Here is a 26,992-nt window from a genome sequence, read left to right on the forward strand (position 1 = left end):
ATTATCCAGGTAAGATACCATCCCTCTTCTTTCTACCTTGACATTGCAGAGAGTTTAATTGTATTGTCAGAAATTGCTTTTCCTGGGCTATATCCTACATCACTCTCAGTAGCAAAAAGGCTTGGCAACACCAATGAGGGATTGGTACACACAGTACTCTTTGTTCTATTGTTATTTATTATCACTACGCTGCAGACCCAGGCACACCTGCACCTGCAGATTTTTCTGCTCCATGCAAAGCAACTATGTAGAGCTGTAGGGTGCAAGGGTGAGGGTGTTTACTATCAACAATAAACCTTCATTGAAGGAGGCTGGCTGCCCAAAGGAGACTGAAGAGCAGAGGGGTTGTGTAGGTGAGCTCTGAAGTCAAATCATATAGGTTCACATCTTGCCCCTGCCACAATGAGCTGAATTATCCTGGGCAAGCTACTTAAGTCTATATGAGCCTCAGTTTCTTCATCTGTATAATGGAGAGAATAATAGCACCAGCCTCAGAAGATTGTCATGAGTATTGAATGATATCAGGAATGCAAAATGGTTGACATATAGCAAAGACTTAATAAATATTGACTATTATTATTGAGAGGAGCCCTGGTGGCACAGTGGTAAACCACTCGGCTGCTAACCTAAAGTTTGGCGGCTCAAACCCAACAGCTACTCCACAAGAGAAAGATGTGGCAGTCTGCTTTTGTAAAGACTACAGCCTTGGAAACCCTATGTAGCAGTTTTATTCTGTCCTATAGGGTCACTATGAGTTGGAATCAACTCGACAGCAATTTTTTTTTTTCGTTAAGGATCCTCTATGAACCCTGGTGGTGTATGAACCCTGGTGGTGTAGTGGTTAAGTGCTACAGCTGCTAACCAAAAGGTCAGGAGTTCAAATCCTCCAGGTGCTCCTTGGAAATTCTATGGGACAGTTATACTCTGTCCTCTAGGGTCACTATGCATCAGAATCGACTCAACAGCAATGGGTTTTGTTTTTTTTTTTTTTTATGAGTCATAGTGCTAAGGATACAATACATAGCCTCTGCCCACAACATCTAGGTAGGTTAGAGACACAGGCACATATATATTTTTTTAATTAGCAATACAAAGTAGACAACTTTTATGTAAATAGTATAGATGCACGTTACGGGAATTCAAAAGAAGAAACAACCACAGAGGAAGAAAAAAAATTTTTAAGATTGCGAACTGCAGTTCAGAAAGGAAAGGAGAACTTACCAATGCCACAAAGTTAGCTTGGAATGAGTTGGGAGTAAAATTTAGGTCTCCCGATTCACTCTGTAAGACCATTTCATGAAACTATGCCTTGATACTAATAATGAAAAGAATCATAACAATAGCAGTAGCTAACATTTAAAAGGCACATTTTACATGCATTGTGTTATTAAATCCTCACAACAATTCTTGGAGGGGGCGCTATATATTTCCCATAATTTCATTTCACGTTTTACAAATGTGAAAATTAAGGCACAGAAAGAATAACTTGCTGGATGTCCTTCAGCCAGGAAATGGCTGACCCAGGACTTAAATCAAGGTTTCTGACCAATTATACTGGAACGCTGAAGGGAAGAGTCAGACAGAAGCAAGGGGCATAACAGGCCAGATTTTGGTGGTGGGAATAGACATTTATGGAAAATGAATAGGCTGCTTTTACTGAAAGAGGAGATTCAAGTACAGGAATTAGCAGATAACAGAACAGAGCATGAGGCTGATTAAAGGAGACTTGAATGCCAAGGCAGGGAGTAAGTATTCTGTTGGTTTGTTGCTTAGTTAGGGAGAAGGCAGGGGCAGAAGATGGGAACTTGACCATTCTACAGTTGTATTTTTTAAGACCAATCTGGTCATAGACAGAATGAAGAGGGAGAGTTCAGTGGCAGCTGCAACAGCTCTGAAGAAGGATGGGGTATTTTTCAGGTGCTCCCCAGCTTCCAAGGGGCACACAGGCATAAATCCACTTCCCAATCTCACCGTGAGGGTCAGGAGAGACTGACATTCTCCTCCCATCTCTCCCCAGAGCCTGCAGTACTTCCACGTCCGTATCAGTAGAAAAAACTCTTGGAGAATCATGAAGATTTTATTTCAATACCAGACATTCAGATTCCTCTGGCTTGCCAAGCCACCTGGCCGGCATTTTCACAAAGATTACCAGCATTGGGCACCTCTGACTCTTGATGACTTCGAAGCCATAAATCGCTGTGAGAGGACATTGCCTAAGAATTTTAACTTTGCTGGAGATGTGCTGGACCAGTGGTCCCAAAAGGAGAAGGTATATGATGCTAGGGTTCCATTAGATGTTGGTGCCCACTTATTTCTCAACTTATCATTTTCTTATTCTGTGATCCACTTGTCAAATTTAATTGAATTCTTTCATCCCTCTTGTTTTCCTTTGTTTGTTTTCCAATCGCCCTCTTCTCTTCCCAAGGAGGATCTCTGTTCCTCAACGACATATGGTTATTTTTCTCTGGAGCCTGCACAACATAAACAGAGTTATTCCTCTTTTCTTTCTTTTTTCTCCAAGTCCTAAGCAACAGCTATTTGCTTCTCATACATTGTTTGAGCTGGTCATAGGCTTATCCACAGAGTAGTAATCTGAGTTTTGGCTTCCGGAAAGAGCATCACCAATGAATGCATAGTCATGGTTGGGGTGACTAGAAAAGGGGAGAATCGGAGGTTAAGAAGAATAAAGCAAGCAAGCGTGCACAACAGAGTGTTTACAGCCTCAAGACAAAGTCCCTACTTTCTGACTCCCACCCCATGCCAGGTACTGAGCTAAACACTCAGTGCTTACCAAAATGCACTGCAAGAACCTAGACTCAGAAGATGACCTTAGCTACTAGATATATTGTTGTTGTTGTCGTTGTTGTTAGTTGTCACCAAGTTGATTCCAACTAATGGCAACCCCACGTGTGCAGAGTAGAACTGCTCCATAGGGTTTTCAAGGCTGTGACCTTTCAGAAATGGATCACCAGGCATGTTGTCCAAGGCACCTTTGGGTGGGTTTGAAACACCAACCTTTCAGCTAGTAGTAGAGCACTTAACCATTTTTGCCACCCAGGGATTCTGCTACTAGATATACAAGGCACTAAATAATATTGAATCAGTCGTTATTAAACAGAGGAGAAAGTCTTCATTTAAAGTCATGACCTCTTCAACACCTCTCTAACACTTGCTAAGGAGTCCCTGGGTGGTGCAAATGGATAATGTGCTCAGCTGCTAACCGAAAAGTTGATGATTTGAATCCCAGAGATGCCTGAGAAGAAAGGCCTGGCTACATAGTTCAAAAAGATTAGCTATTGAAAACTCTATGGAATACAGTTCTACCGTAAAACATGTGGGGTCGCCATGAGTCAGAGTTGACTTAATGGCAACTGGTAATACTTGCTAAACTCTCTTTTGAACAAAGAGAGAGAAGGTAGAAGTTGATAATCTCTCCTGAAATTGAAGGACACAGTTTTGTTACCAATATATTTATTTTTCGGTAACCTATTTTTAGCAAGTGGTACTGATTTTTCAACTATGAAAATCAAATGCATTTTCCTTCTTAAGTAAATTTATACAAGTAAAAGTGAGTCAAGAATACAAAGAATAACAGCACAGGTGTAGGCAGATATGACAAAAATAGCGAAAGTGATACCCAAATGACTAAAGATTGAGAAATATTGACCTGAATTATTTCATCGAATCCCCACAACCATCCTGGGGGTTTGCAGATAAGAAAACTGAGGCTCACAGAAGTTAAGTTACTTATCTAAGGTCATAGAGCTCCGAAGACACCTGAACAGAGTCCCTGATCATGTGGGAACTTACACCTGTAGGGTAAGGACGTGTCTGTAATATGTAATGGAGCATGAACACAAAGCTGCAGGGACACATGGCTAAGAAAGCCTTCACAGAGCTTATCCAGAGGAAGCGAAATGTCAACTGGGCTTTGAAGTATTTTGCCAACTGGGGAAGTTTCCCCAGCATTCCAGACAGAAGAAGGAGGGAAAGGGAGTGATTTTTTTTTTTTCAGGTAATGCATAAAAAGCCAAGACATTTTCCAGTATGACTCACTTTGTAGACTCACAAGTAAGAAGTTTCCTCCAGAATCAATCAGTTCAGTTGACTGGCCCCCATGGCCTGCCGACCTGATGCTTATTGCCTGTGAAGTCCACACCTCAGATTTTTCGGTACAAAGGGATGTCAGTTTGCTAGTCCACCCAAGTACATCTATCAAGGTTACCTAGATGGAACAGAATCTAACTTAGAAAGGAGAGGAATTCACTGGAGTGGTATATAGGAGAGTTGTAAAATTGGGTAGTTGTCTGAAGAGTCAGTCTGGGAAAGGACAAGAACCAGGACAACTCCCTAGGGGTACGTAAGCACCAGTATCCAATTGACAATTTCTTGCTCCAACCATTTCTAGCTTTTTGTTCCTCTCCAAAAACTCAAAGTCCAAGGAAAGAAAGTCTAGCCGGCCCAACATGGGTCCTACTCCCACCCACTGGTCAGGCAAGAGTTAGCACCTTGATGGGTTGTCTCACCAAGCCTGCACTCAGTTTAAGAGGATGGTTCCCCCAAAGATGTATTGGGTACTCCTACTAGGATCCAAGGGAACAGGAATGGAGGGGGTATAAAGACAGATCTCCCCACTACTTGGTCACCAGCCATATGAGCCTCTCCTCTCTTTCTCACGTGTCCCTGTCCAGACAGGTGAGAGACCCGCCAGCCCAGCCCTGTGGTGGGTAAACGGCAAAGGGGATGAAGTGAAATGGAGCTTTGGAGAACTGAGCTCCTTGTCCCGAAAGGCTGCCAATGTGCTCACCAAGCCCTGCGGCCTGCAGAGAGGAGATCGAGTGGCTGTGATTCTGCCCCGGATCCCAGAATGGTGGCTCTTAAATGTGGCTTGTATGCGAACAGGTCAGCTTCAATATTGAACTTTACTAAATTGTGCAGAAACATAGAAAGACTGAAATTTGAGGTTTTTCTGAATTGCGAGTTCTGACTAAAGCTGTGCTTACAGACCCATTGCCATCAGGTTGATTCCAACTCATAGCGACCCTACAGGACAGAGTAGAACTGCCCTATAGGGTTTCCAAGGACTGGCTGGTGGATTCAAACTGCCGACATTTTGGCTAGCAGCCATAGCTTGCCGTAGCTCTTAACCACTGTGCCACAATGCTTGCAGAGGACAGAAAAACAAAAGTTGAAACTAAGACCAAGCGTGACGTCATAATGCAATCGTGATGCAGCTAAATTAAGAAGCAGGTATTATTGTGATACCTGTTCATAGGAGAGGAAACTGAGGCTCAGAGAGGTTCAGCAGCTTGCTCAAGGTTATGCAGCTAGAAAGCTATGTAATTGGAATTTGAACCCAAAGCCCTCTAAAAGCAAATGTGGGCACTGATGCCTCTTTGTAGTTCTGGGTTTTGATGTACTTATCCAGACAATCCAGAATTTGCTTCTATTGAATATATCTAGATTCTCATTGATATGAAAATATAAAAGGAAGAAAAGACCTTTTAGAACACAAGGACTTATGAGAATACGACTGTAGACTTCAGTTGGAAAGCCTCCGCCTATTTCCAAATAGAAAGATTGTGATTCAACGAGATATTTTATCCCAAAGTAGTAATTTATAACACATCCCAAATGAAAATTCCAACAGGATTCTTTTCCTCCCTGAGACTAATTCAAACCTGTTGCAGCTGAGTCGATTCCGACTGATAGTAACCTACAGAACAAAGTAGAACTGCCCCATGGGGTTTCCAAGGCTGTAATCTTCAAGGAAACTAACTGCCATATCTTTCTCCTGTGGAGCAGCTGGGGGGTTCGAACCACCGACCTTTGGATTCACAGCTGAGCACTTAACCACTATGCCACCAGGGCTCCTTCTATCTAGGACACACACACACCACACACCCATTGCTGTCAAGTCAATTCTGACTCATGGAGTCCCTACAGGACAGAGTTGAACTCCCCACGGGGTTTCCAAGGCTGTAAATCTTTGTGAAAGCAGACTGCCACATCTTTGTCCCACGGAGCAGCTGGTGGGTTCTTACCACACACCTTTGGCTTAGCAGCCAAATGCTTTAACCACTGCACCACCAGGGCTCCTCTCTCTAGGACAGGAGTTGGCAAACCATGGTTGGCCACCTGTTCTTCTAAACAAAGTTTCAAAGGAACACAGCCACACTCCTTTACTTACATATTGTCCCTGGCTGTTTTTGCTCTACAGTGGCAGAGTTGCTAATTGGGACAGAGATCATATGGCCCACAAAGCCTAAAATGTTTATTTTCTGGAACGTTCCAGAAAAAATTTGCTAACTAAATGTTTAAAACTAACTAATAATAAATAAGAACACCAAAGGATATACTGCTGTAGAAAACACAAAAACATTTTGTTGTAATGTCATTTATAATAGTAAAATATTGGAAACAACATAGAGAAACGGTTAAGTAAACTATAACTTCGCTGAGACTAAATGTTTAACTGAGGTGTGTTTATTGCTGACTGAAATTATGGTGCCTCAACTTGATGGAATACCATTTAAAAGATAATTATAAAGATTTATAATGATGTTGAAAAATGCTCTTATTACCAATATTAAGTAAAAATAGTAATATGTAAAATTCTTTTTGCATTCCCTATAAACAAGAACTTGTAAATGTGAAACTGTGACTGGGAGGAGACTAAGGGTAGTTTACTTGTCACCAAAAAAAAAAAAAGTAATAACACTTAATGTAACTTATATAATATGTAAAATGTCAATTAAAAATAAGCACAAGGCTGAATGGTCAAAAACATTCAGTTAATTAGATGTCAAACAAACAGCTGAAAATTATGTTTTCTAACTCACAATTAGTCATTTTTCTGTGTAAATATCATGGTTGCTTGTACCACACTACACAGCACAATGTTTTATTTTTACTTCGCCTTCGCCAAGAATTCATCCACAGAACACATCGGTATCACAATCCATGAAGAATGCTAATAAATTTCTGAGCCATTAAGAAAAAGTGGTCTGCAAAAGAAATCATCTTATATTTTTAGATTGACTGAATGTTCTGAACCCCTCGGAAGTATTTCCTTAATCAATTCCTATTCATCACATTCTTATTCATTTTCTCAAGAGGGGATGGCATATAAGAGCTTTTCAACTGTTTCCAATAAAATAAAGTCTCCCTAGGAATTCAGTTCAGCTAATTTCAGGGAACTCATAAAGAAATAAGTAGTCTGGGATGCCACCTAGGTCCCGGTCTTGGGAGTCTGGCAAATGTGGATTTAAATCCTGACTCTGCCACTTCCTGACTTTTCGCTCCTTAAGCAAATTGTCATTTATCAACTGGGGTTCGTTTTAAGTGCAATGTCAGGCACATAGTAAGTGCTTAATAAATGGTAGTGGTTATTTTCAATGCTTTACACACACTGCTTTCTTCCCGTTGATTCACTGTAGAAAGTGCAAACTACTCTCATCTAATTGTCTCATTTATGTTCTTGTCATGAGAAATTGGTTCTTTAGAATCAGGCCCATCTTGGGCTAATGCTTAGGATGGAGTGAGGGGACTGGGATGAGCTAAGCATGGCCACAGTGGCCCAGGCAAACCTTGATATGCCCGACCACTGTGAAGACCCGGGTTTGAGGGCTGGCTCTGACACTTACCAGCAATGACCAAATCTCATCTTCCATCAAATGGCAACAATTGCATGGACCTACCAGGGTTGCTTAAGAAGCCCTGGTGGCGCAGCAGTTAAGTGCTTAGTTGCTAACCAAAAGGTTGGTGGTTCGAACCCACCGGCCGCTCCGTGGAAGAAAGATGTGGCAGTCTGCTTCTGAAAAGATCACAGCCTTGGATACAGCATGGGGCAGATCTACTCTGTCCTATCGGGTCACTATGAGTCAGAATCAACTTGACAGCGGTGGGTTTTGGAAGAGGGTTGCTTAGAATAGTGGTCTCCATGCTTCTTTGGTTGCAGGGTTTATGAATAAAAATATTTAGGGCACATGTTATTGTTGTTGAGTCAATTGTCTTAGTGACCCTATAGGACAGAGTAGAACTGCCCACATAGAGTTTCCTAGGCTGTATCTTTACAGGAACAGGCCACCAGGTCTTTTCTCCCAAGGAGTCACTGGTGGGTTTGAACTGATGACCTTTTGGCTAGCAGCCAAAGCGCTTAACCATTGCGCACCAGGGCACACAAAACCCAAAAGAACCAAACCTGTTGCCATCGAGTCGATTCAGACTCATAGTGACCCTACAGGACAGAGTAAAACTGCCCACAAAGCCAAACTCTTAACTACGGTGCTACCAGGAGTCCTTACCAGGGTGCATGCTCTCCGTATAATTATTTACACTGTTCTACTGCACTAATATATAATGCATATTATTAAACATATGCAAAAATAATGAGATAAGAATATAAAAAGAATTCTAATAGCTCAATAATTGTTTTTCAATTCTAATATTTTCTTTTCTCATCCCCAGTGGATTGCCTTGTACGACTCATTTTGGAGACCACTGGTTCAGAGGATTGAATGAGATGATGTTATCACGAAAATGTGTTATAAGCTGTAAACCTGTAAACCAAACCCTTTGCCACTGAGTTGATTCCTACTCATAAGGACCCTATAGGACACAGTAGAACTGCCCCACAGGGTTTCCAAGGAGCGGCTGGTGGATTCAAACCACTGACCTTTTGGTTAGTAGCCTGAGGTCTTAACCACTGTGCCATGAGGGCTCCATAAGCTGTAAAGTGCTATTTAAATGTTACTTAATAATGATTCAAATGTACATTAAAATGTTACATAATAATTGCCCACCATTTTAATGCTTACTATATGACAGGCATTTTACATATGAAGTAGGTGCTATTATTATCTCCATTTTTACAGATAAGGAAGTAAAGGCACAGAAAGATCAAGTAACATGCTCAAGGTCACAAAGAGAGTAAGTGGCAAGGCCAGGATTAGACCTGCTGTCTGGAGAATTCCGAAGTCAGTGCTCTAAGAATCTCCCTGTGATGCAGATCCTGTGGGATAAGACAGGGACAGCTGAAGGCTGAGTGCCACAGCTTCTCCCCACTCAAGCACAAAGCCCAAGTTTTCCATAATCCGCAGAGTCTTAACTAATGGACAACAGTCCTGTTCAGCTTGGGGCCCTCTCTCCCTCCCAGGACTTGTCTTCATGCCGGGAACTACTCAGCTGACGGCAAAAGACATTCTCTACCGACTGCGAGCATCCAAGGCCAAGTGCATTGTGGCCAGTGAGGAGGTGGCCCCAGCGGTGGAGTCCATTGCGCCAGACTGCCCCAACTTGATGACCAAACTCCTGGTGTCTCTGCATAGCCGGAAAGGGTGGCTCAGTTTCCAGGAGTTATTTCAGTGAGTATTCTCTCAGCCTCATTTACACTGCCCGTAGTGATGTGAATCACAGCTATGCCTCGGAGTCTCCTTGCCTCCAAGGGCTCACTTCGAGTTCATCTGGGATCCTTCTCAGAAAAGAATCAGTTAATAAAAGACTTAAGGACAGAAGGAAGGGATGTAGCTCTGCCTCCGGCTTCCTACTGTGGCTCATGAGTATCCTGCATGACCTTGCCCTTGCCCTTGCCTTTGCCCTTGCCTACCTCCTAGACCGCATCTCCTTTCACTCTCCCTGGCTTGACTCACTCTGGCCACGTTTTAATTTCTCCAACATGTCCCCTCTCCCCATGTCAGCAGCTTTGCACCTGCTGTTTCTTCCATCTGGAATGCTCTTCCCCAGACCTTTTCACTGTTGGTTCCTTCTTGTCAGTTAGATTTCAGCTCAAATGTTTTATTCTCAATGAGACTTTTTCCAACTGCCTGATCCAGAGTAGAATTCCAAGCCACTCTCTATGACATTACCCTGTTGTTTCCTTCACAGCACTCTTCACTACCTGAAATTACCACGTCATTCGTTTGTTCCCTTACTTATTGTCTGTTTTTCTCCCCTAGACAAAACCAAAAACAAACAAAAAAAACCCATTGCTATTGAGTCAATTCTGACTTGTGATGACCCCATGTATTACAAAGTAGAACTGCTCCATAGGATTTTCTTGACTGTAATCTTTATGGGAGCAGATTGCAAGGGTTGCAAATTGAGGACCATTGGCCAAATCTAGCCCACCACCTGTTTTGGTAAATAAAGTTTTATGGGAATGCAGCCATGCCCTTTGTTTACATTTTGTCTTGGCTGCTTTTGAGGAGCCCTGGTGGTACAGTGGTTAAGAATTTGGCTGCTAACCAACAGGTCGGCAGTTCGAACCCACCAGCTGCTCTGAGGAGGAAAGATGTAAGCAGTCTGTGTCCATAAAGATTACCACTGTTGTGCACTGTTGAGTCAGAATGGGACTTATGGCTTTCATGCTACAAAGGCAGAATGAATAGTTACAGCAGAGACTGTATGGCCCACAAAGCCTAAAATATTTACTATCTGGCCCTTTACAGATAAAGTTTCCCAACCTCTGCCTTAGATTATAAGCTCCAAGAAGGCAGAAGCTTTGTTTAACTGTTTAGTTAATCATTATATCACCGGTTCCTAAGACACAGTAGGTGCTTAAGAAATATTTATTGAATGAATGAATAAACAAAGCGGATCAATTAATCTCTTTGAAATTCACTTTTCCTCATCCGTAAAGTGAGAATAATTACACAGCACATACCTCAAGGGTTGTTCTGAGGATAAAATACGCTAGTATGTGAGAAAGTCCCTCATAAGCTAGAAAAAAAAGTGGGTAAAACGTTAATCGTTGGTATTATCCTTCAAACAGGAGTTAAATAGCTTATGTTTAAAAAAAAAAAAGAGTTCTTCCAGAGAAGTGTATAGAAAGGGAAGCCATGTAAACCCTATTGAATAACAGGGCAGTTTCCTTTGTCAGAATGAAAATCTATCCTACTAATTAATGTAAACCAAGTACTATTGGCCAATCCCAAAATTCCCTCCCAAGGTCCACACCAGTGAATCCTGTTTGTATCTTTTATAATCTGTGTGACCTTGGATAAATCAAGTTGTTGTTAGGTGCCGTCGAGCTGGCTCCGACTCATAGGGACCCTAAGTACAACAGAAGGAAGCCATGCCCAGTCCTGCGCCATCCTCACAATCGTTGCTGTTTGAGCCCATCCTTGCAGCCACTGCGTCAATCCATCTCACTAACGGTCTTCCTCTTTTTCAAAGACCCTCTGCTTTTCCAAGCATGATATCCTTCTCCAAGGACTGCTTCCTCCTGATAACATGTCCAAAGTATGTGAGATGCCGTCGCACCATCCTCGCTTCTAAGGAGCACTCTGGCTGTACTTCTAAGACAGATTTGTACATTCTTCTGGCAGTCCATGGTATAGTCAATATTTTTTGCCAATACCGTAATTCAAAGGCATCAATTCTTCTTCTGTCTTCCTTACTCATTGACCAGTTTTTGCATATGAGGTGACTGAAAATACCATGACTTGGGTCAGGTGCACCTTAGTCCTCAAAGTGATCTATTTTTTTTTTCCAACACTTTAAAGAGGTCTTTTGCAGTAGATTTGCCCACACCAGTATATCGTTGATTTCTTGACTGCTGCTTCCATGGGTGCTGATTGTGGATCCAAGTAAAATGAAATCTTTGACAATTTCAATATTTTCTCTGCTTATCATGATGTTGTTTATTGGTTCAGTTGTGAGGATTTTGTTTTATGTTGAGATGTAATCCATACTAAAGGTTGTAGTCTTTGATCTTCATCAGTATGTACTTCAAGTCCTCTTTGCTTTCAGCAACCAAGGCTACCATCTGCATGTTGCATCTGCATCTGCAGGTTTAATGAGTCTTCCTCCAATTCCAATGCCTCATTCTTCTTCATATAGTCCAGGTTCTCAGACTATTTACTCAGCATACAGATTGAATAAATATGGTGAAAAGATACAACCCTGATGCACACCTTTCCTGAGTTTAAACTACACACACAGTATCCCTTTGTTCTTTTGGAACGAGTGTCTCTTGGCCTATGTACAGGTTCTATCATGAACAGAATAAAGTGTTATGGAATTTCCATTCTTTGCATTGTTATCCATAATTTGTTATGATCCACACAGTCAAATGCCTTTGCATAGTCAATAAAACACGGGTAAACATCTTTGTGGTATTCTCTGCTTTCATCCAAGATCCACCTGATATCAGCAATGATAACCCTCCTTCCACATCCTCGTCTGAATCTGGCTTGAATTTCTGGCCGCTCCCTGTCAATATACTGCTGCAATCATTGTTGAATTATCTTCAGCAAAATTTTACTTGTATGTGATATTAATGATAAAAATTTTTTTTTTTTTTTTTATTGTTCAATAATTTCCACATTCTGTTGGATCACCTTTCTTTGGAATGGGCAAAAATATGGATCTCTTCCAGTGGGTTGGCCAGGTAGCCGTCTTCCTAATGTCTTGGCAAAAACAAGTGAGTGCTTCCAGCATTATATCAGTTTGTTGAAACATCTCAGTTGGTATTCTGTCAATTCCTGGAGTCTTGTTTTTCGCCAGTGCCTTCAGTGCAGATTGGACTTCTTCCTTGAATACCATCAGCTCTTGATTGTCTGCTATCTCTTGAAATGGCTGAATGTCAGCCAATTCTTTTTGGTACAGTGACTCTGTGTAGTTCTTCTACCTTCTTTTGATGTTTCCTCCATTGTTCAATATTTTGCCCATAGAATCCTTCAATATTGAAATTCGAGGTTTTAATTTTTTTCTTCAGTTCTTTCAGTTTGAGAAATGCTGAGCGTATTCTTCCCTTTTGGTTTTTTAACTCCAGATCTTTGTACATTTTATTATAATACTTTCCTTTGTCTTCTAGAACTGCCCTTTGAAATCTTCTGTTCACTTTTCACTTCATCATTTCTTCCCTTTGCTTTAGCTACTCTACATTCAAGAGCAAGTTTCAGAGTCTCTTCTGACATACATTTTGTTCTTCTCTTTCTTTCATGTCTTTTTAATGATCTTTTGCTGTCTTCATGTATGATGTCCTTGATGTCATTCCACAACTCATCTGGTCTTCGGTCATTAGTGTTCAATGCATCAAATCTATTCTTGAGATGGTCTCTAAATTCAGGTGGGATATACTCGAGGTCATACTTTGGTTCTCATGGGCTTGTATTTTCTTCAGCTTCAACTTGAACTTGCATATGAGTAATTGATGATCTCTTCCACAGTTGGCACCTGGCCTTGTTCTGACTGATGATATTGAGCTTCTCCACCATCTCTTTCCACAGATGTAGTTGATTCAATTCCTATGTATTCCATCAGTGAGGTCCATGTGTATAGTTGCTATTTATGTTACTGAAAAAGATATTTGCAGTGAATAAGTCATTGGTCTTGCAAGATTCTATTATTCAATCTCTGGCTTGGTTTCTATCACCAAGGTCATATTTTCCAATTACCAATCCTTCTTTGCTTCCAGCTTTCCCATTCCAATCACCAGTAATTATAAATGCATCTTGCGTGTTTGATCAATTTCAAACTGCCAAAGATGGTAAAAATCTTCAATTTCTTCATCTTTGGCATTAGTGATTGGCACATAAATTTGAATAATAGTCCTATTAACAGGTCCTCCTTGTAAGTGTACAGATTTATCCTATCACTGACAGTGTTGTGCTTCAGGATAGATCTTGAATTTTTTTTTTTTTTTGACAATGAATGCAACACCATTCTGCTTCAATTTGTCATTCCCAGCATAGTAGACTATAAGATTTGTCCAATTCAAAATGGCCAATATCAGTCCATTTTTGCTCACTAACATCTAGGATATTGATCTTTATGTGTTCCATTTCATTTTTCATGACTTCCAATTTTCCCAGATTCATACTTCATACACTCCACATTGGTTATTAATGGGTGTTTGCAGCTGTTTCTTCTCATTTTGAGGGGTGTTACATCAGCAAATGAAGGTCCTGAAAGCTTTACTTCATCCACATTAAGGTCGGCTCTACTTTGAGGAGGAAGCTTTTCCTCAGTTATGTTATAGTGCCCCTCAACCTGAGGGACTCATCTTCCAGCAGTATATCAGACAATGTTTCACTGCTATTCATAAGGTTTTCACGGGTCAATTTTTGTTTTTTAGAAGTAGACAGGTCCTTCTTCCTACTCTATATTAGTCTAGAAGCTCCACTGATACCTGTCTATCATAGGTGACCTTGCTGGTATTTGAAATACTGGTAGCATAGCTTCCAGCCTCACAGAAACACTCAAGCCACCACAGTACAACAAAATGACAGAAGAGAGGAGGCCCAAGTAAAAGTGGCTTAAACAATAAAAACAGTTTTATAATCTTCACAAATAAGAAGGGCAGAAGTAGGAAGGTCTGAGGGTTGGTTAACTCAGTGGCTCCACGAAGTTAGTAACAACCCAGATTCACTGATCTTTCCATCATGCCATCCTCAATGTGTTCACTTCTCCCCTCGTGATCACAACACGGCTTGGGTAAGTTCAGGCATCATGTACTTTCACGATATCCAAAGGCCAGAAAACAGGATGTGTGGGGTCGGGAAGGCAGCATCCCTTCCTCAAGACCCTTTTTAAGAACAAGAAAATACTTCCCATAAACCCTTTGCGGCTCATTGGCCATAATTGCATCATGTGCCCCTTCTTAAACCAATCACTGGTAAGGGAAGGAATTGCCATGATGGCTTAGGTTAATCAAGATTCACCCCCTGAAGCTATACCAGGAGCAGTCTTCCCTGAAGATATGATTGCCTTATATGTGAACAAAATCAGAGATTTATTGGTATAAGAAAGGAGAAAATGGCTATTTGGTAAGCAACTAGCTGTGTCTACCAAGACATTAAATACAAATTACAGTAGTTCCCCCCTTATCCATGGGGAATATGTTCCAAGACCCCTGTGAATGCTTGAAACCATGGAAAGTACTGAACCCTATATGTTCTATGTTTTGTCCTATATACAATACTTATGATAAAGTTTAATTTATAAGTTAGGTACAGAAAGAGATTAACAACAATAATAATAAAATAGAACAATTATAACAATATACTGTAATAAAGGTTATGAATATGGTTTCTGAGCAGGATGGAGCTGGGTGGTGCAAGAGTATCATGCTACTCATTTAACATTTTCGGACTGTGGTTGACCATGGGTAACTGAAACCACAGAAAACAAAACACAGGATAAGGGGAGGAGGAGGCTACTTATTAAAAAGTTTGACTCAAATGCCAGAAGATTTTCCTTTAAAAAATAAAAACTCCTGAGATGTTAATAACAATTTTAAGATTCAACTTTTTTAATTTATGCTTTTTTTAATTCATAGATAAAAAAGCACCTAGGGAAAAAATGTTAAATTAAACAAAACACATGTCTTTTTGTTAATATTGAAAGATAAGTTGGCTATCTATTTGGCCAATAGGGAGGCAGAGCTTAAAAAATTTGAACTGTTAATCTTGGTATTGATCTGCAAAGTCTGTTTAAGATTTGAGGAATCCCTATCAGGGATGTTTTGGATTAGATTCAGTTCTCTTAAAAGGTCTCTTGGTGTCAAGAGGGCATAAGTACTAGAGCAAAAGAAATATCAGAGTTAAACTGGTTTGCCATCTTCAGCTACTGTCTTGGGGACCATATTTTGCAGATCTGCCTCGGAAGAGCACAGCTGTGTGAAAACAGGAAGTCAAGAGCCAATGGCTATTTATTTCACCAGTGGGACCACAGGCTCTCCCAAGATGGCCCAGCACTCTCACAGCAGCCTCGGCATTGGGTACACCCTCTGTGGGAGGTAGGGAACTCTCTCCTGAGCTGCCAACAAGTATATTCAACTACCTAGTTGACACCTCTATTTGGATGGTCATTAGATTTCTCAAATATAACATCTGCAAAATGGAGCTCTTGATGCCCCTGCCCTCCCCAAGCTCAGTGAATGGCACTATCTAACCAACTGGCCAAGTCAAAAGCAGGAGTCAAGTTTAATTCAATTCCCACAGCAGCATGTCCGGTTCTTTTTCCTCCCTGCCAGATCAGTTTACCTACCCTGTTTTGTTTTCCTCATAGCACTTACGACTATTTCAAATTATATTTATTCGTTGTGTACTCAATCACTATCTGTCTCCTGAAGCAAAATGAGATCAGAGAGATCTGGTCTATCTTGTTCACTGCTATAGAACAGTGTCTAGCACATAGTAGTTGCTCAATAAATATGTGACATGTCAATGGACAAGCTCAGAAAATCATGTCATACCCAGCAGCCTCCCACTCTAATCTCAGACCACCTAGAATTCTGAAAGGGCCTTCTAACAAGAGTGGGAGGTAGAATCCCTTACTCTGTCAAGGGACATCTTTTGACCTTGAGGCTCTGGGGCAAGAACCCCATAAACCCATTGCCATCAAGTCAATTCCAACTCATAATGACCCTATAGGACAGAGTAGAACTTCCCCATATGGTTTCCATGGCTGTAGCCTTTATGGGAGCAGATCTCCAGGTCTTCCTCCTGAGGAACGGCTGGTGGGTTCAAGCCACTGACCTTTTGGTTAGCAGCTGAATGCTTAACCACTGTGCCACCAGGGCTCCTTCTGGGGCAAGACTACTCCTTAAAAACACCATTTGTTTGCTTTCTTTGTTTTTCCCCCTTTGGTCTGTTTTGTTGCTTCTTCATATCATTTAGGTATTGGGCAGACTTGAAGTCCTCAGATATCATATGGAACATGTCCGACACGGGCTGGATCAAGGCTGCCATTGGCAGTGTGTTTTTTTCCTGGATTCGGGGAGCCTGCGTTTTTGTGCATCAGATGGCCCAGTTCGACACAGACACCTTCCTAGATGTAAGTCATGACCTTCAGCTACACTTGTCTTTAGAGCTCTCTCGTCTCATACAAAGCCACAAAGAAATGATTCCGTAGAATACAGGGCTTCTTGGGCTTAAAGAAATAATTCCTTTTTAACAAGCAAATTCTCCATAATGCTCAGGCATGAAATCCAGTCTTCTGCTTCAAATTGTTCAGGATTTGCTAGTGTCATTAAATCTATGGCTGCTTAAGAGCCTAGTTCTAAATAATAGATTAGAAGTCTTAAGTCTAAACAAATACTTGGTTTCTGATTCAGTGAAACAAAGACAATAGCTGGTAAATCTGAATCCTGTGTGGAAGAGATTAAAGGTGGGGTCACCTTTCTCCCAGAGTGGCCTCTTCCATCCTCTCGCAACTCCATACTTCTCACTTTGTTAATTCTCAGCACTCAATACTGTCCTAGATACCAGGCATGACCTTTCTTCTCAGCCAAAGATGGCAAGATTGAGATATCAGAGAGCTCCGATTTCTCTAACCTTAAGAAAAATGTGATTCAGGCCAATTATTTTTCAACCATGGAAAATCAATTAAGTTTAACAAAATGCATGTTTTTGAATAAACAGCACACCTGTGTGTGAATAAAAGTTATGTTCACCCTGTTATTCTGCTAACTGGCCTGACAAGATGGCTTGAGGATCTTAACAGAAATCTAGAGTAACATAAGAAGTAACATCTCTACATTGGGTTTACAAAGTGCCCTGAAGTAGATAAGTAAACTCTGCAGTTTCAAAACCTCCATTGTAAAATAAGAATATTATTTCACCAAGGTAATAGGTACATTATAAGTGCTATAAAAATCTTTTTGGATTGACACTATTCTTAATTATGTACATTATACTCAGTAAAACAATTAGAATGAAGGGAACAAGAACACATGGTAGTAACGTTCATTTACGGATCAAAAGCTATTCTGAAATACCAAGAATAGGTGATGGTGTACAACATGATGAATGTAACTAATGTCACTGAATTGTATACTTACAAATGGTTAGATTTTTTTAGTGTATATTTTGTTGTTGTTATTGTTAGTAAAAGGAGCCCTGGCGGTGCAAATGTTAAGTACTCAACTATTAATCAAAAGGTTGGCAATTCGAACCCATCCAGCTGCTCCATGGGAGAAAGACCTGGCGATCTGTTCCTGTAAAGATTAAAAAAAAAAAAAGGAATCCCTATGGGGCAGTTCTACTCTGTCACGTGGGATCACCATGAGTTGAAAATCGGCTTGATAGCAACTAACATCATTGTTGTTAGCTGCCATCAAGTCAATTCCTTCTCATGGTGACTATGTGTGTGCACAGTAAACTACTCTGTATGGTTTTCAAGTTTGTGTCCTTTCGGGAGCAGATTACCAGGCCTATCTTCCTAGGCACCTCTGTGTGGGTTTGAACCGCCAACTTTTTAGCTAATAGTGGAGTACTTCACTGTCTGCACCACCCAGTTGTCTTATATATATTTTTACCTTAACAATACGTCTTTAATTTTTAAAGGAAAAAACCTATTTTTAACCTATGACGATCCAAATAGCCTAGACATACATCATGAGTGCCCTTTTCCAAATGCTTAAATTTCACACAAATTGTCAACAGATTAAATGGCAGAGTGAAACCCGCTCCAGAAAGAAGACCTTTAAAACATTAGTACTTCTCTAGATTTAAGATAACTAGGTTGCTATTTTTATTTTAAAGAACTGGACTTATAAAAAAAAGTCTTAAACAATTAAGGCCTGAAAAATCCTTCACATATGCATTTAATCAATACAATAAAAAAGACTAACATCTCTTATAAGAATGGTGCTGGGAAGGTACTGGTAGGTCAGCTTATACATCCAGAGTCAGTGCTGTGCATGAATAGAAGGGCAGAGGGCTTTAAGGTCCCATTGTGGTTAGTACTTTATACCCTTGAGATAGAATAAGCCAAGTCATGTTTTGTGGCTGTTCTCAAATTTGATGTGTATGCCTGTTACTGTACCATATGCCCATTATTTCCAATAATTGGAAATTACCAACAAATATATAGTCACTAGTGACAACTGGGAAACCCTGATGGTGTAGTGGTTAAATGCTACAGCTGCTAACCAAGAGGTCAGCAGTTTGAATCCACCAGTGGCAACAGAAAGAGCCTGGTGGCACAACGGTTAAGTGCTCGACTGCTAACCGAAAAGTCAGTAGTTCGAACCCACCAGCCGCTCCGAGAGAGAGAAAGATGTGGCAGTAAGCTACCATAAAGATTACAGCCTTGAAAACACTATGGGACAGTTCTACTCTGTTCTGTAGTGTCACTACGAGTCAGAATTGACTCAACAGAGACAGGTTTTGATTTAGTGACAACCGATAAATATTAGCTGGTGGCACGAGCAGTTTGCACTCAACTGCTAACCTAAAGGTTGGCAGTTCAAACTCACCCAGCAGTACCACAGAAGAAAGTCCTGGCCATCTGCTTCCCTTAAAATTAAAGCCAAGAAAACCTTATGGAGCAATTTTACCCTGTAACACATGGGGTTGCCATGAGTCAAAATTAACCCAACAGCAACAGGTTTTTATTCCTGGTAGTGACCAGAAAAGGGGCACATATTCATGGAAGAAAATGAGAGGTTGTAAGTATCCACTCTGTTCTTGACCTGTAACTAACCACTCTGACATCTGTTTCTTTCACAATTCATCCAGACGCTGACCACTTACCCCATCACGACCCTGTGCAGCGCTCCCACCGTGTACCGAATGCTTGTGCAAAAAGACCTCAAGAGGTATTTCAGTAGAAATCTCCACTTGAACCACAATGAAAACTATTATCCAGCATCCCAGGTCTCCCCTTTGCAGCACAGGATGGCCCAGGGTTTCTCAGTCTCAGCACGATGGGAATTTAGGACCAGATAATTCTGTGCTGTGGGAAGCTGTCCTGTGCATTATAAGATGTTTAGCGGCATCCCTGGACTCCACCCACTAGATACCAGTAGCAACTCCCTCCCCCAAATTGTGTCAACTGAAAATGTCTCCCAAAAAACAAACTTGTTGCCATCCAGTCGATTCAGACTCATAGCAACCCTATAGGACAGAGTAGAACTGCCCCATTGGGTTTCCAAGGAGCAGCTGGTGGATTCGAACTTCTGACCTTTTGGTTAGCAGCTGATCTCTTAACCACTGCACCATCAGGGCTCCAAAACGTCTCTAGACATTGCCAACTGTTCCCTGGTAGGGAAAATCACCCCAGTTAAGAACCACTGGGACAGCATTTAGGTGCAACTGGACTTTTCCCTCAGGACAACTAAAGCCCTACGGTCCCAGAACTCCTACCCCCAAAAAGACTGTCTTTCAGTACCATTTGCAGATAAGAAACAGCTCAAAAGAATTAGTAGTTTGTTTTTAAAAACTACACTTATATTTCCTTGAATAAAGCTAAATTTGGCCAAATTGCCTGCACATACAGTGGAGTTGCAATTATATTAATTTAACTAATATAAATTGAGTTCATGAGGAGAGAGGGAAAAGAAGAAAGAGATGGTTTAATTAATGCTAGCTCTTCTACTTTCTGTTTCCTCCAAGGTATAGAGGCCCAGGAGGGAGAGTGCTATGAGAGACAGAATAGAGCAGACATGAATGGCCTCTTTTCCTAGTCAGTGTCAACTCCTTCGTGGCCCTCAAAATGTCAGCATCTTGCTCACTTTTCAAGGATGATTCAAAGGTTATTCAAGAATGATTTTGAATACACACAATTTGTGTCCTACCCACCCCCTCTCACCCATTTGGAACTTTATCAGAGTTGGGCTGTTCCAAGCTTTCCAACCTTATTGTGGGCAGCTGAGTAGTAAGGCCAGTGGCTACAAGCTCAAGCTCCAGAGCCAGAAAAAGTAGGGGTCTGCTACTTATTAATAGTGTGAGCTTAGATAGTCGGGATGACCCTGCTAAGCCTCTGTTAACTCCATCCATAAGAAGCCCTGGTGGCACAGTGGTTAACCGCTCGGCTGCTAACTGCAAGGCCAGTGGTTCAAACCCACCAGCCACTCCACGGGAGAAAGATGTGGCAGTCTGCTTCCACAAAGATTACAGCCTAGGAAACCCTATGGGGCGGTTCAACTCCATCCTATAAAGGTTGCTATGAGTTGGAATCAACTCGACAGCAATGGGTAAGTGCCACCTCACAGAGCTGTGGTGAGAATTCAATGTATGTGGCATGCTTGGTGCATTATCTGATCAAAGGTAAATGTGTAGTACAGAGTATGCCACTCAGCCATGTATTATTCGGGAGGCCTTGGCAAATTCTTTAACCTCTGTGAGGCTTGATTTCCTCATCTGTAAAATAGGGTTGTTGTGAGAATTATAAGTGCTCATAAAGATTTCTCCTTCACCTCTTACAATGTAAGCTCTGTTAGGAGTCTTGTTTTAATCACAAACGTGTCCCACATGCCTAGAACAATGTCTGGCAATGTAGTACATCCTCAACAAATACGTATTGAATGAATTTTCCTAAGACCCACCTCTCCTGGCTCGTTTGCTTGTTGCTTGAATGCCCTGTCTTGCACTGAAAGCCACTCAGACTATCCTTCCAAAGAGTTCATGCAACTCCTTCTTTGCAGATATAAATTCAAGAAGCTGCGGCACTGTTTGACAGGAGGGGAGCCACTCAACCCTGAGGTGCTGGAGCAGTGGAAGGCGCAAACTGGGCTGGAGCTGTACGAGGGCTATGGACAGACGGAAGTGGTATATTCAAAGGGCAAAGTCTGCGTTTCGCATAGTGGGAGCCTTTCAGCCCTGTGATTCTTCATAGAGCCCCTGGAGTGTCCCCATGACACTCTGAATTTTTATGGGGTTTCCCAAAATTCTTACTTTGCCAGCAGTTACCAAAGCTTGTGAATTGTCCGCTTAGGCTTGGCGAAGGGGAATTACGATTATTCCATACAGCTTCCCTGTCTCCTCCTGCACAGGAAAAATCTCAGGGATGTTAGGAGTTGGAGAGGCCCAAAACAGAGCAGCTCTTCTTTCCACTGAACTGGAAAGGGCCTCAAAGAGCCTCAGATGGGAATTTATTTCAAGGTGCACTTAATGGTACCCTTAGTCTAAAGCAGTAGTTTTCAAAGTGTGGTCCCCAAACCAGCAGCAGCAGCATCTGGGAGCTTGGTAGAAATGCAAATTCTTGGGCTCCACCTCAGACCTACTGAATCAGAAACTGGGCGATGGGGCTCAGCAATCTGTGTTTTAACAACGTTCCAGGTGATTCTGCTGCATGCTCAAGTTTGAGAACCACTAGTCTAAAATAATGTATTCTAGAAGATGAGATTGCATACTGAGAAAATCAGCCAAAACTGAATCTTCAGTTTCATTGTCATGACGTAGATTACCAAAATAGATTTTTGCATACTTATATAAAATACATCTTCTCAATAGGGCATCATTTGTGCCAATCAGAAAGGACAAGAAATTAAACCGGGCTCGATGGGGAAAGGCATACTACCCTACGATGTCCAGGTGGGTTAAGAAAATATCTGACTGGTTCAGTAGAGATAATGCTTCATAGTTTTCTGCTATTCATTTTCATTTCATGAAAAAAAAAATTTTTTTAGAACCTAAGTCATTTCTTTCATTCTAGATTATAGATGAAAATGGCAGTATCCTACCACCTGGCAAGGAAGGGGAAATTGCCCTCAGACTAAAGTCTACACGGCCCTTCTGTTTCTTCTCTGAATATGTGGTATGAGATTGTAGAATGTGCTATTCACACTTTAAAATAGAAAAGGTGGTATTCAGGACCATACAGGCCAAATTTCCTAGCTACCATTTCTTGCTATTACCTTGGGCAAGTCACAAAATCCAAGTCTATTTCCTCAGCTGTAAAATCAGGAGGGTACCACCTGTCTCCTAAGAGTTTTGTAAAGATTAAATTCTACATATAAGAAACTGGTTGCAGTGGTTGTCATCAGAAAGAAAAACTGGGTAGGGTGGGTGGGTGGGTATAGGGAGTGGAGGCGCTAGAGGTAGAAGAGAGGCTTACACTTTATTATACTCTTTGGGGCCTTTTGTATTTTATACTAGGAACTACCTCTTCAAAAATTAATTTCTTTTAAAAATAGGATATATAGTGGACTAGTCACCTGGTGGGTACCATACCTCCTTCTCTGTTCCGACCAAATTAATACCCAAATGCCATATGTGGTTCCTAGGACGAACCAGAGAAAACAGCTGCCACGATGAGAGGAAATTTTTACGTCACTGGAGACAGAGGAGTGATGGACAGCGATGGGTATTTCTGGTTTGTTGGCAGAGCTGATGACGTCATCATATCCTCTGGGTTTGTAGATTTGCCACACTTAGAAAATAAAAAATTGCCAAAAGAGTCTCCGCCTTTGGTGGTATAGTAACTGAGGGCTCCTTTTCCTCTTCTAGGTACCGCATTGGGCCATTTGAGGTGGAGAGCGCACTAATTGAGCACCCAGCAGTTATTGAATCGGCTGTTGTCAGTAGTCCAGATCCAACCAGAGGAGAGGTAGCGTGCATGTCATTTATTAAAGTACCACTTTCATAGTTTCAAGTTCCATGCATTTGACCACTGCAAAGACTGCGTCAAGAGTAGTCATCCACTTCTCATTATGAGGCAAAGATGTGGCACAAATGTACAACAAGCGATCAAATTTACAAATGAGCTGTGTCCCAAAGGAGGTGCATTAGGATTCTTCTGGTGGCAAATGACAGAAACTCAAGCTGACTTAAGCAAATAAATAAAAGAGAATTTACTGGTTCACATAAGAGGGAGGCCCAGGAGTAGTCAGGCTTCAGACACAGCTACACCCAAGGGCTCATGTCTTTCTCCATTTCTTGGCTTTGCCGTTGTGTTGGCTCTATTTGGACAAGTTCTTCCTACTTGGTAGCAACTAACTCTATCTAGGCTTATACAACTTAACAGCCTCAGTGGAAGGAGAGAGCTTTATTTCCAACAGTTTCAAGCAACTCCCAGGGTCACATTTGCCTCTCTTGGTTAGGGGAATGGTATATGCTGACTGGCCAGACCTGGATCATGTGGCTGTCCTTGGACTTGGTATCGACCTCAACAAAGAGGAGTTATAGACGTTTCCTCTATAGGAAAATCAGGTCACTCTTACTACAAAAGCACAAACAGATAATGCATAAGTGAAAGCAACAGATTTCATTGTACTGTATACACAGCTGACAGGAACTCAGAATACATTTTCTCACAGAAACGATGCAAATAGGAGACTGTGGCTAGGTTCCCAAGCAAGCTCCACAAGGTCCCCCCACCCCTCCCCCGCCCCGCCCAGTTACGGTCAAGTTGATTGTGATTCATGGAAGACTCCATGTGTGTCATAATAGAACTGTGCTCCACAGGGTTTTCAAAGAAATGGAACTCGGGAGATGACTTCCTCCTTAACTAAGGGTAATAGCCTTAGTTCTAGGAGGAAGCCATACGGAATGGGAAGGAAAACGTTTCTTACAAACTCAGCAAGTGGCAAAATTTCCTAAAAGTTTTTCTATCAGAATCCTCCCACATCTCTGTCTGTACCTCCTTCTCACATACCAGTGACCCTCTGCAGTGACACTGTGGATCCTGTACTCTTCCCTCCTGTATCCCCTCCACTCTCAAAGTAGTCTATGCTCCAAAAATATTTTCCACCTGACGCCACGTTCTCATTCTCTCAATATAACTGGTTTCAGATGAACAGCAGAAGTAAAAACCAATCAGAATCAATGTATGAATATTCATTTAAAGGATACTTACTAACCTTAATAATTATCTAATTGGTGGGTTTCAAAGAGTGTTACAAAGAAAAAAATATAAAGCAAGAAAGCCATTATAGGGGTAAATCTCACCTGAGAGCCCATTTCCCAGGGTATAGCCTTTCCTCCTTTAGACCTTCCTAAACCCTCTTCTAACCATACATTCTCTAGAACCTCTATTTGTCCCCCTACTACACGCTTCCAACAATATAGTTTTGGTGGAATAAGTGGTCATTTGTAAATCAAGGACGGCCTGTATCACAGGAACAGTCTGATTGAAATGTTAAATGCATGTGTGTAACATATAAATAAGGAGCCCTGGTGGCCAGGTTAAGAGCTTGGCTGTTAACCAGACCGAGATGGGTAGTTCAAATCCACCAGCCACTCCTTGTAAACCCTATGGGGCAGTTCCACCCTGCCTTACAGGGTTGCTGTGAGTCGGAGTCAACTTGACAGCAATGATTTTGGTGTGGAACATATAAATCAAACTTTAGCTTTATTGGACACCGCACTGTTCATACTTACAAACTATTTATGTGGAATAAGCTTTGTTCAGAGGTAATCTCTGGCGCTTGCATTCATCAGTCAAGCTGCTGCTATCAAAGGCTAAGTACTTGGGTTCAGCATTGGTTCCTAACCCTTGACGCATCTAAAAAACACAGCAATATGAATTTTCTCCTACAGGTGGTGAAAGCTTTTGTTGTCCTATCTGCACCCTTTAAATCATCCAACCCAGAGAAATTAACTCTTGAACTTCAGGATCATGTGAAAAAATCAACTGCACCTTACAAATACCCAAGAAAGGCAAGTACTTTGCCCAAAAGCATCTGTTACCAAACTATAGTCTAAGCTGGTATATAGATTTTACTAGCTTTTATAGTAGCTCATTTTTTTTTTTTTTTTTTACATATGTAGAAGACACCTATTTCAATTTTAGGGCTTATTTTGCTTTGAAATATATTAGGACATTCCAAATGCTTGATAAACTAGAAGTTTTGGTCATCTCTACAAATACTGAGTAACTACTAAAGATGTTTCTAATCAGTCCCATTTCATGAGGGAAAAAAAAAAAGGTGGCAGAGAATTGCCAAGTGCCTTGTTTCTAGGGGTGGCACCTGATTCATCTTAGTACTCTTGGGCCATCACACTCCTCTACCAAAACGCATGGTACAAGTGATCACATTTAAGAGTCAGGAAGATGTTATCCAAAGCGGCTTTCTTCGAAGGAGGGTTTAAGAACAATTAATTAAAGAGATGGCACTGCAGTTTCTGCTTAGCCAAGTAACACCACTGATTGATATTAATTCACCTACATGGGAATTTCACCTCAGTTGGCATCATTTCATCCAAAAGGCCCAATTAATTTTCAATCCAAGGACTGGTCACATTTTCTCCACTAAATCCACTAAATCAGTGACGAGTTGATTTCCAGAAATTTTGCTTGAGGGCATTTAAAAATACAGTAATCATATCTTGCGGGAGAGGAACAAAGGGATGATTTTAGGGTCTTCAAAAGAGGGCATAAGTTGAAAATTGTATATACTCAAAATTATCCATAAAATTTCCCTAAAAAGCCCTCAGGACCCCAGCCTTAAAAACCTCAAATGCCCAGAACTTGTTTCTGTTTACATTTAGATATTGCCACCATTTCCCTGAGGTAGCAGAGGACTACATCTAGTTTGAATGAAGGAAAGCAATGGGACAAAGAGATTATTTCCTTCTGGCAACGCATATAAGTATGTTAAAAATGTCATCTTTACTATATAAATGGAATAGTTTCTGGTGTCCAGGAAACCCATGAGCCTAGGCTAAGACAATCCCCCCACTCTAAAACTCAACATCAGAGCTTCAATGGAAACAAGTGTCTCTTATGCTTTCTGTCAACTAGGTGGAATTTGTTCAAGAGCTCCCAAAGACTATCACCGGAAAAATCAAACGAAATGCTTTAAGAGACCAAGAATGGGGACGAAAATAACTTGATAAGAAAACCAAGGCATTAAGCACTTACATAGGTACTTTCTCTTAGTCGTTGCTTTCTCATAACTCATTGACCACTTAAAATGAGCCCTGGTGATGCAGTGGTTAAAGCACTTGCCTACTAACCAAAAGGTCAGTGGTTTGAACCCACCAGCAGCTCCATGGTAGAAAGATGTGGCAGTCTGCTTCCGTAAAGATTACAGGCTTGGAAACCCTACGGAGCAGGTCTACTCTGTCCTATAGCGTCACCATGATTCGGAATCAACTCAACAATGGGCTTGGTTTTCTCTAAAAGTGCTGTTTCTTCCTGATTGAAAAATCCAACTGAGTTTTTGTATTGTATTTACCCAAAGGGGAGAAAAATCTAAAAATATCTGGGAAGAAAATTGTTATGACCCAACATAAAGGCAAGGGTTACACTGATTCGTAGTGTTTAAAATAGCAAGAATCAAATGATTACTTTGAAAAGAATAGTGGACAATGAGTCT

At 41.2% G+C, this 26,992-nt stretch overlaps 1 protein-coding gene across 1 annotated transcript; it reads left to right on the plus strand.

Annotated features, from left to right (window-relative positions):
* The first annotated feature begins 2,068 nt into the window (after positions 1-2,068).
* ACSM4 (acyl-CoA synthetase medium chain family member 4) lies at positions 2,069-26,502 on the plus strand. Its single transcript, XM_049905032.1, has 13 exons — positions 2,069-2,269; positions 4,692-4,902; positions 9,158-9,365; positions 15,599-15,742; positions 16,626-16,782; positions 19,470-19,549; positions 21,377-21,500; positions 22,185-22,265; positions 22,387-22,488; positions 22,958-23,085; positions 23,181-23,280; positions 25,212-25,331; positions 26,416-26,502. The coding sequence occupies exons 1-13, from the start codon at positions 2,069-2,071 to the stop codon at positions 26,500-26,502; spliced, it is 1,743 nt and encodes a 580-aa protein (XP_049760989.1).
* The last annotated feature ends 490 nt before the right edge of the window (positions 26,503-26,992 follow it).

This window comes from Elephas maximus, chromosome 12 (assembly GCF_024166365.1).
Source record: "Elephas maximus indicus isolate mEleMax1 chromosome 12, mEleMax1 primary haplotype, whole genome shotgun sequence".
Classification (NCBI taxonomy): domain Eukaryota; kingdom Metazoa; phylum Chordata; class Mammalia; order Proboscidea; family Elephantidae; genus Elephas; species Elephas maximus.

Excerpts from the sequence above, each read along its gene's own strand:
- ACSM4 (XM_049905032.1), top strand. The coding sequence starts at position 2,069 with ATGAAGATTTTATTTCAATACCAGACATTCAGATTCCTCTGGCTTGCC. Across the intron at positions 2,270-4,691 it reads AGTGGTCCCAAAAGGAGAAG|ACAGGTGAGAGACCCGCCAG; the intron begins GTATATGATGCT and ends GTCCCTGTCCAG. Across the intron at positions 25,332-26,415 it reads CTTACAAATACCCAAGAAAG|GTGGAATTTGTTCAAGAGCT; the intron begins GCAAGTACTTTG and ends TCTGTCAACTAG.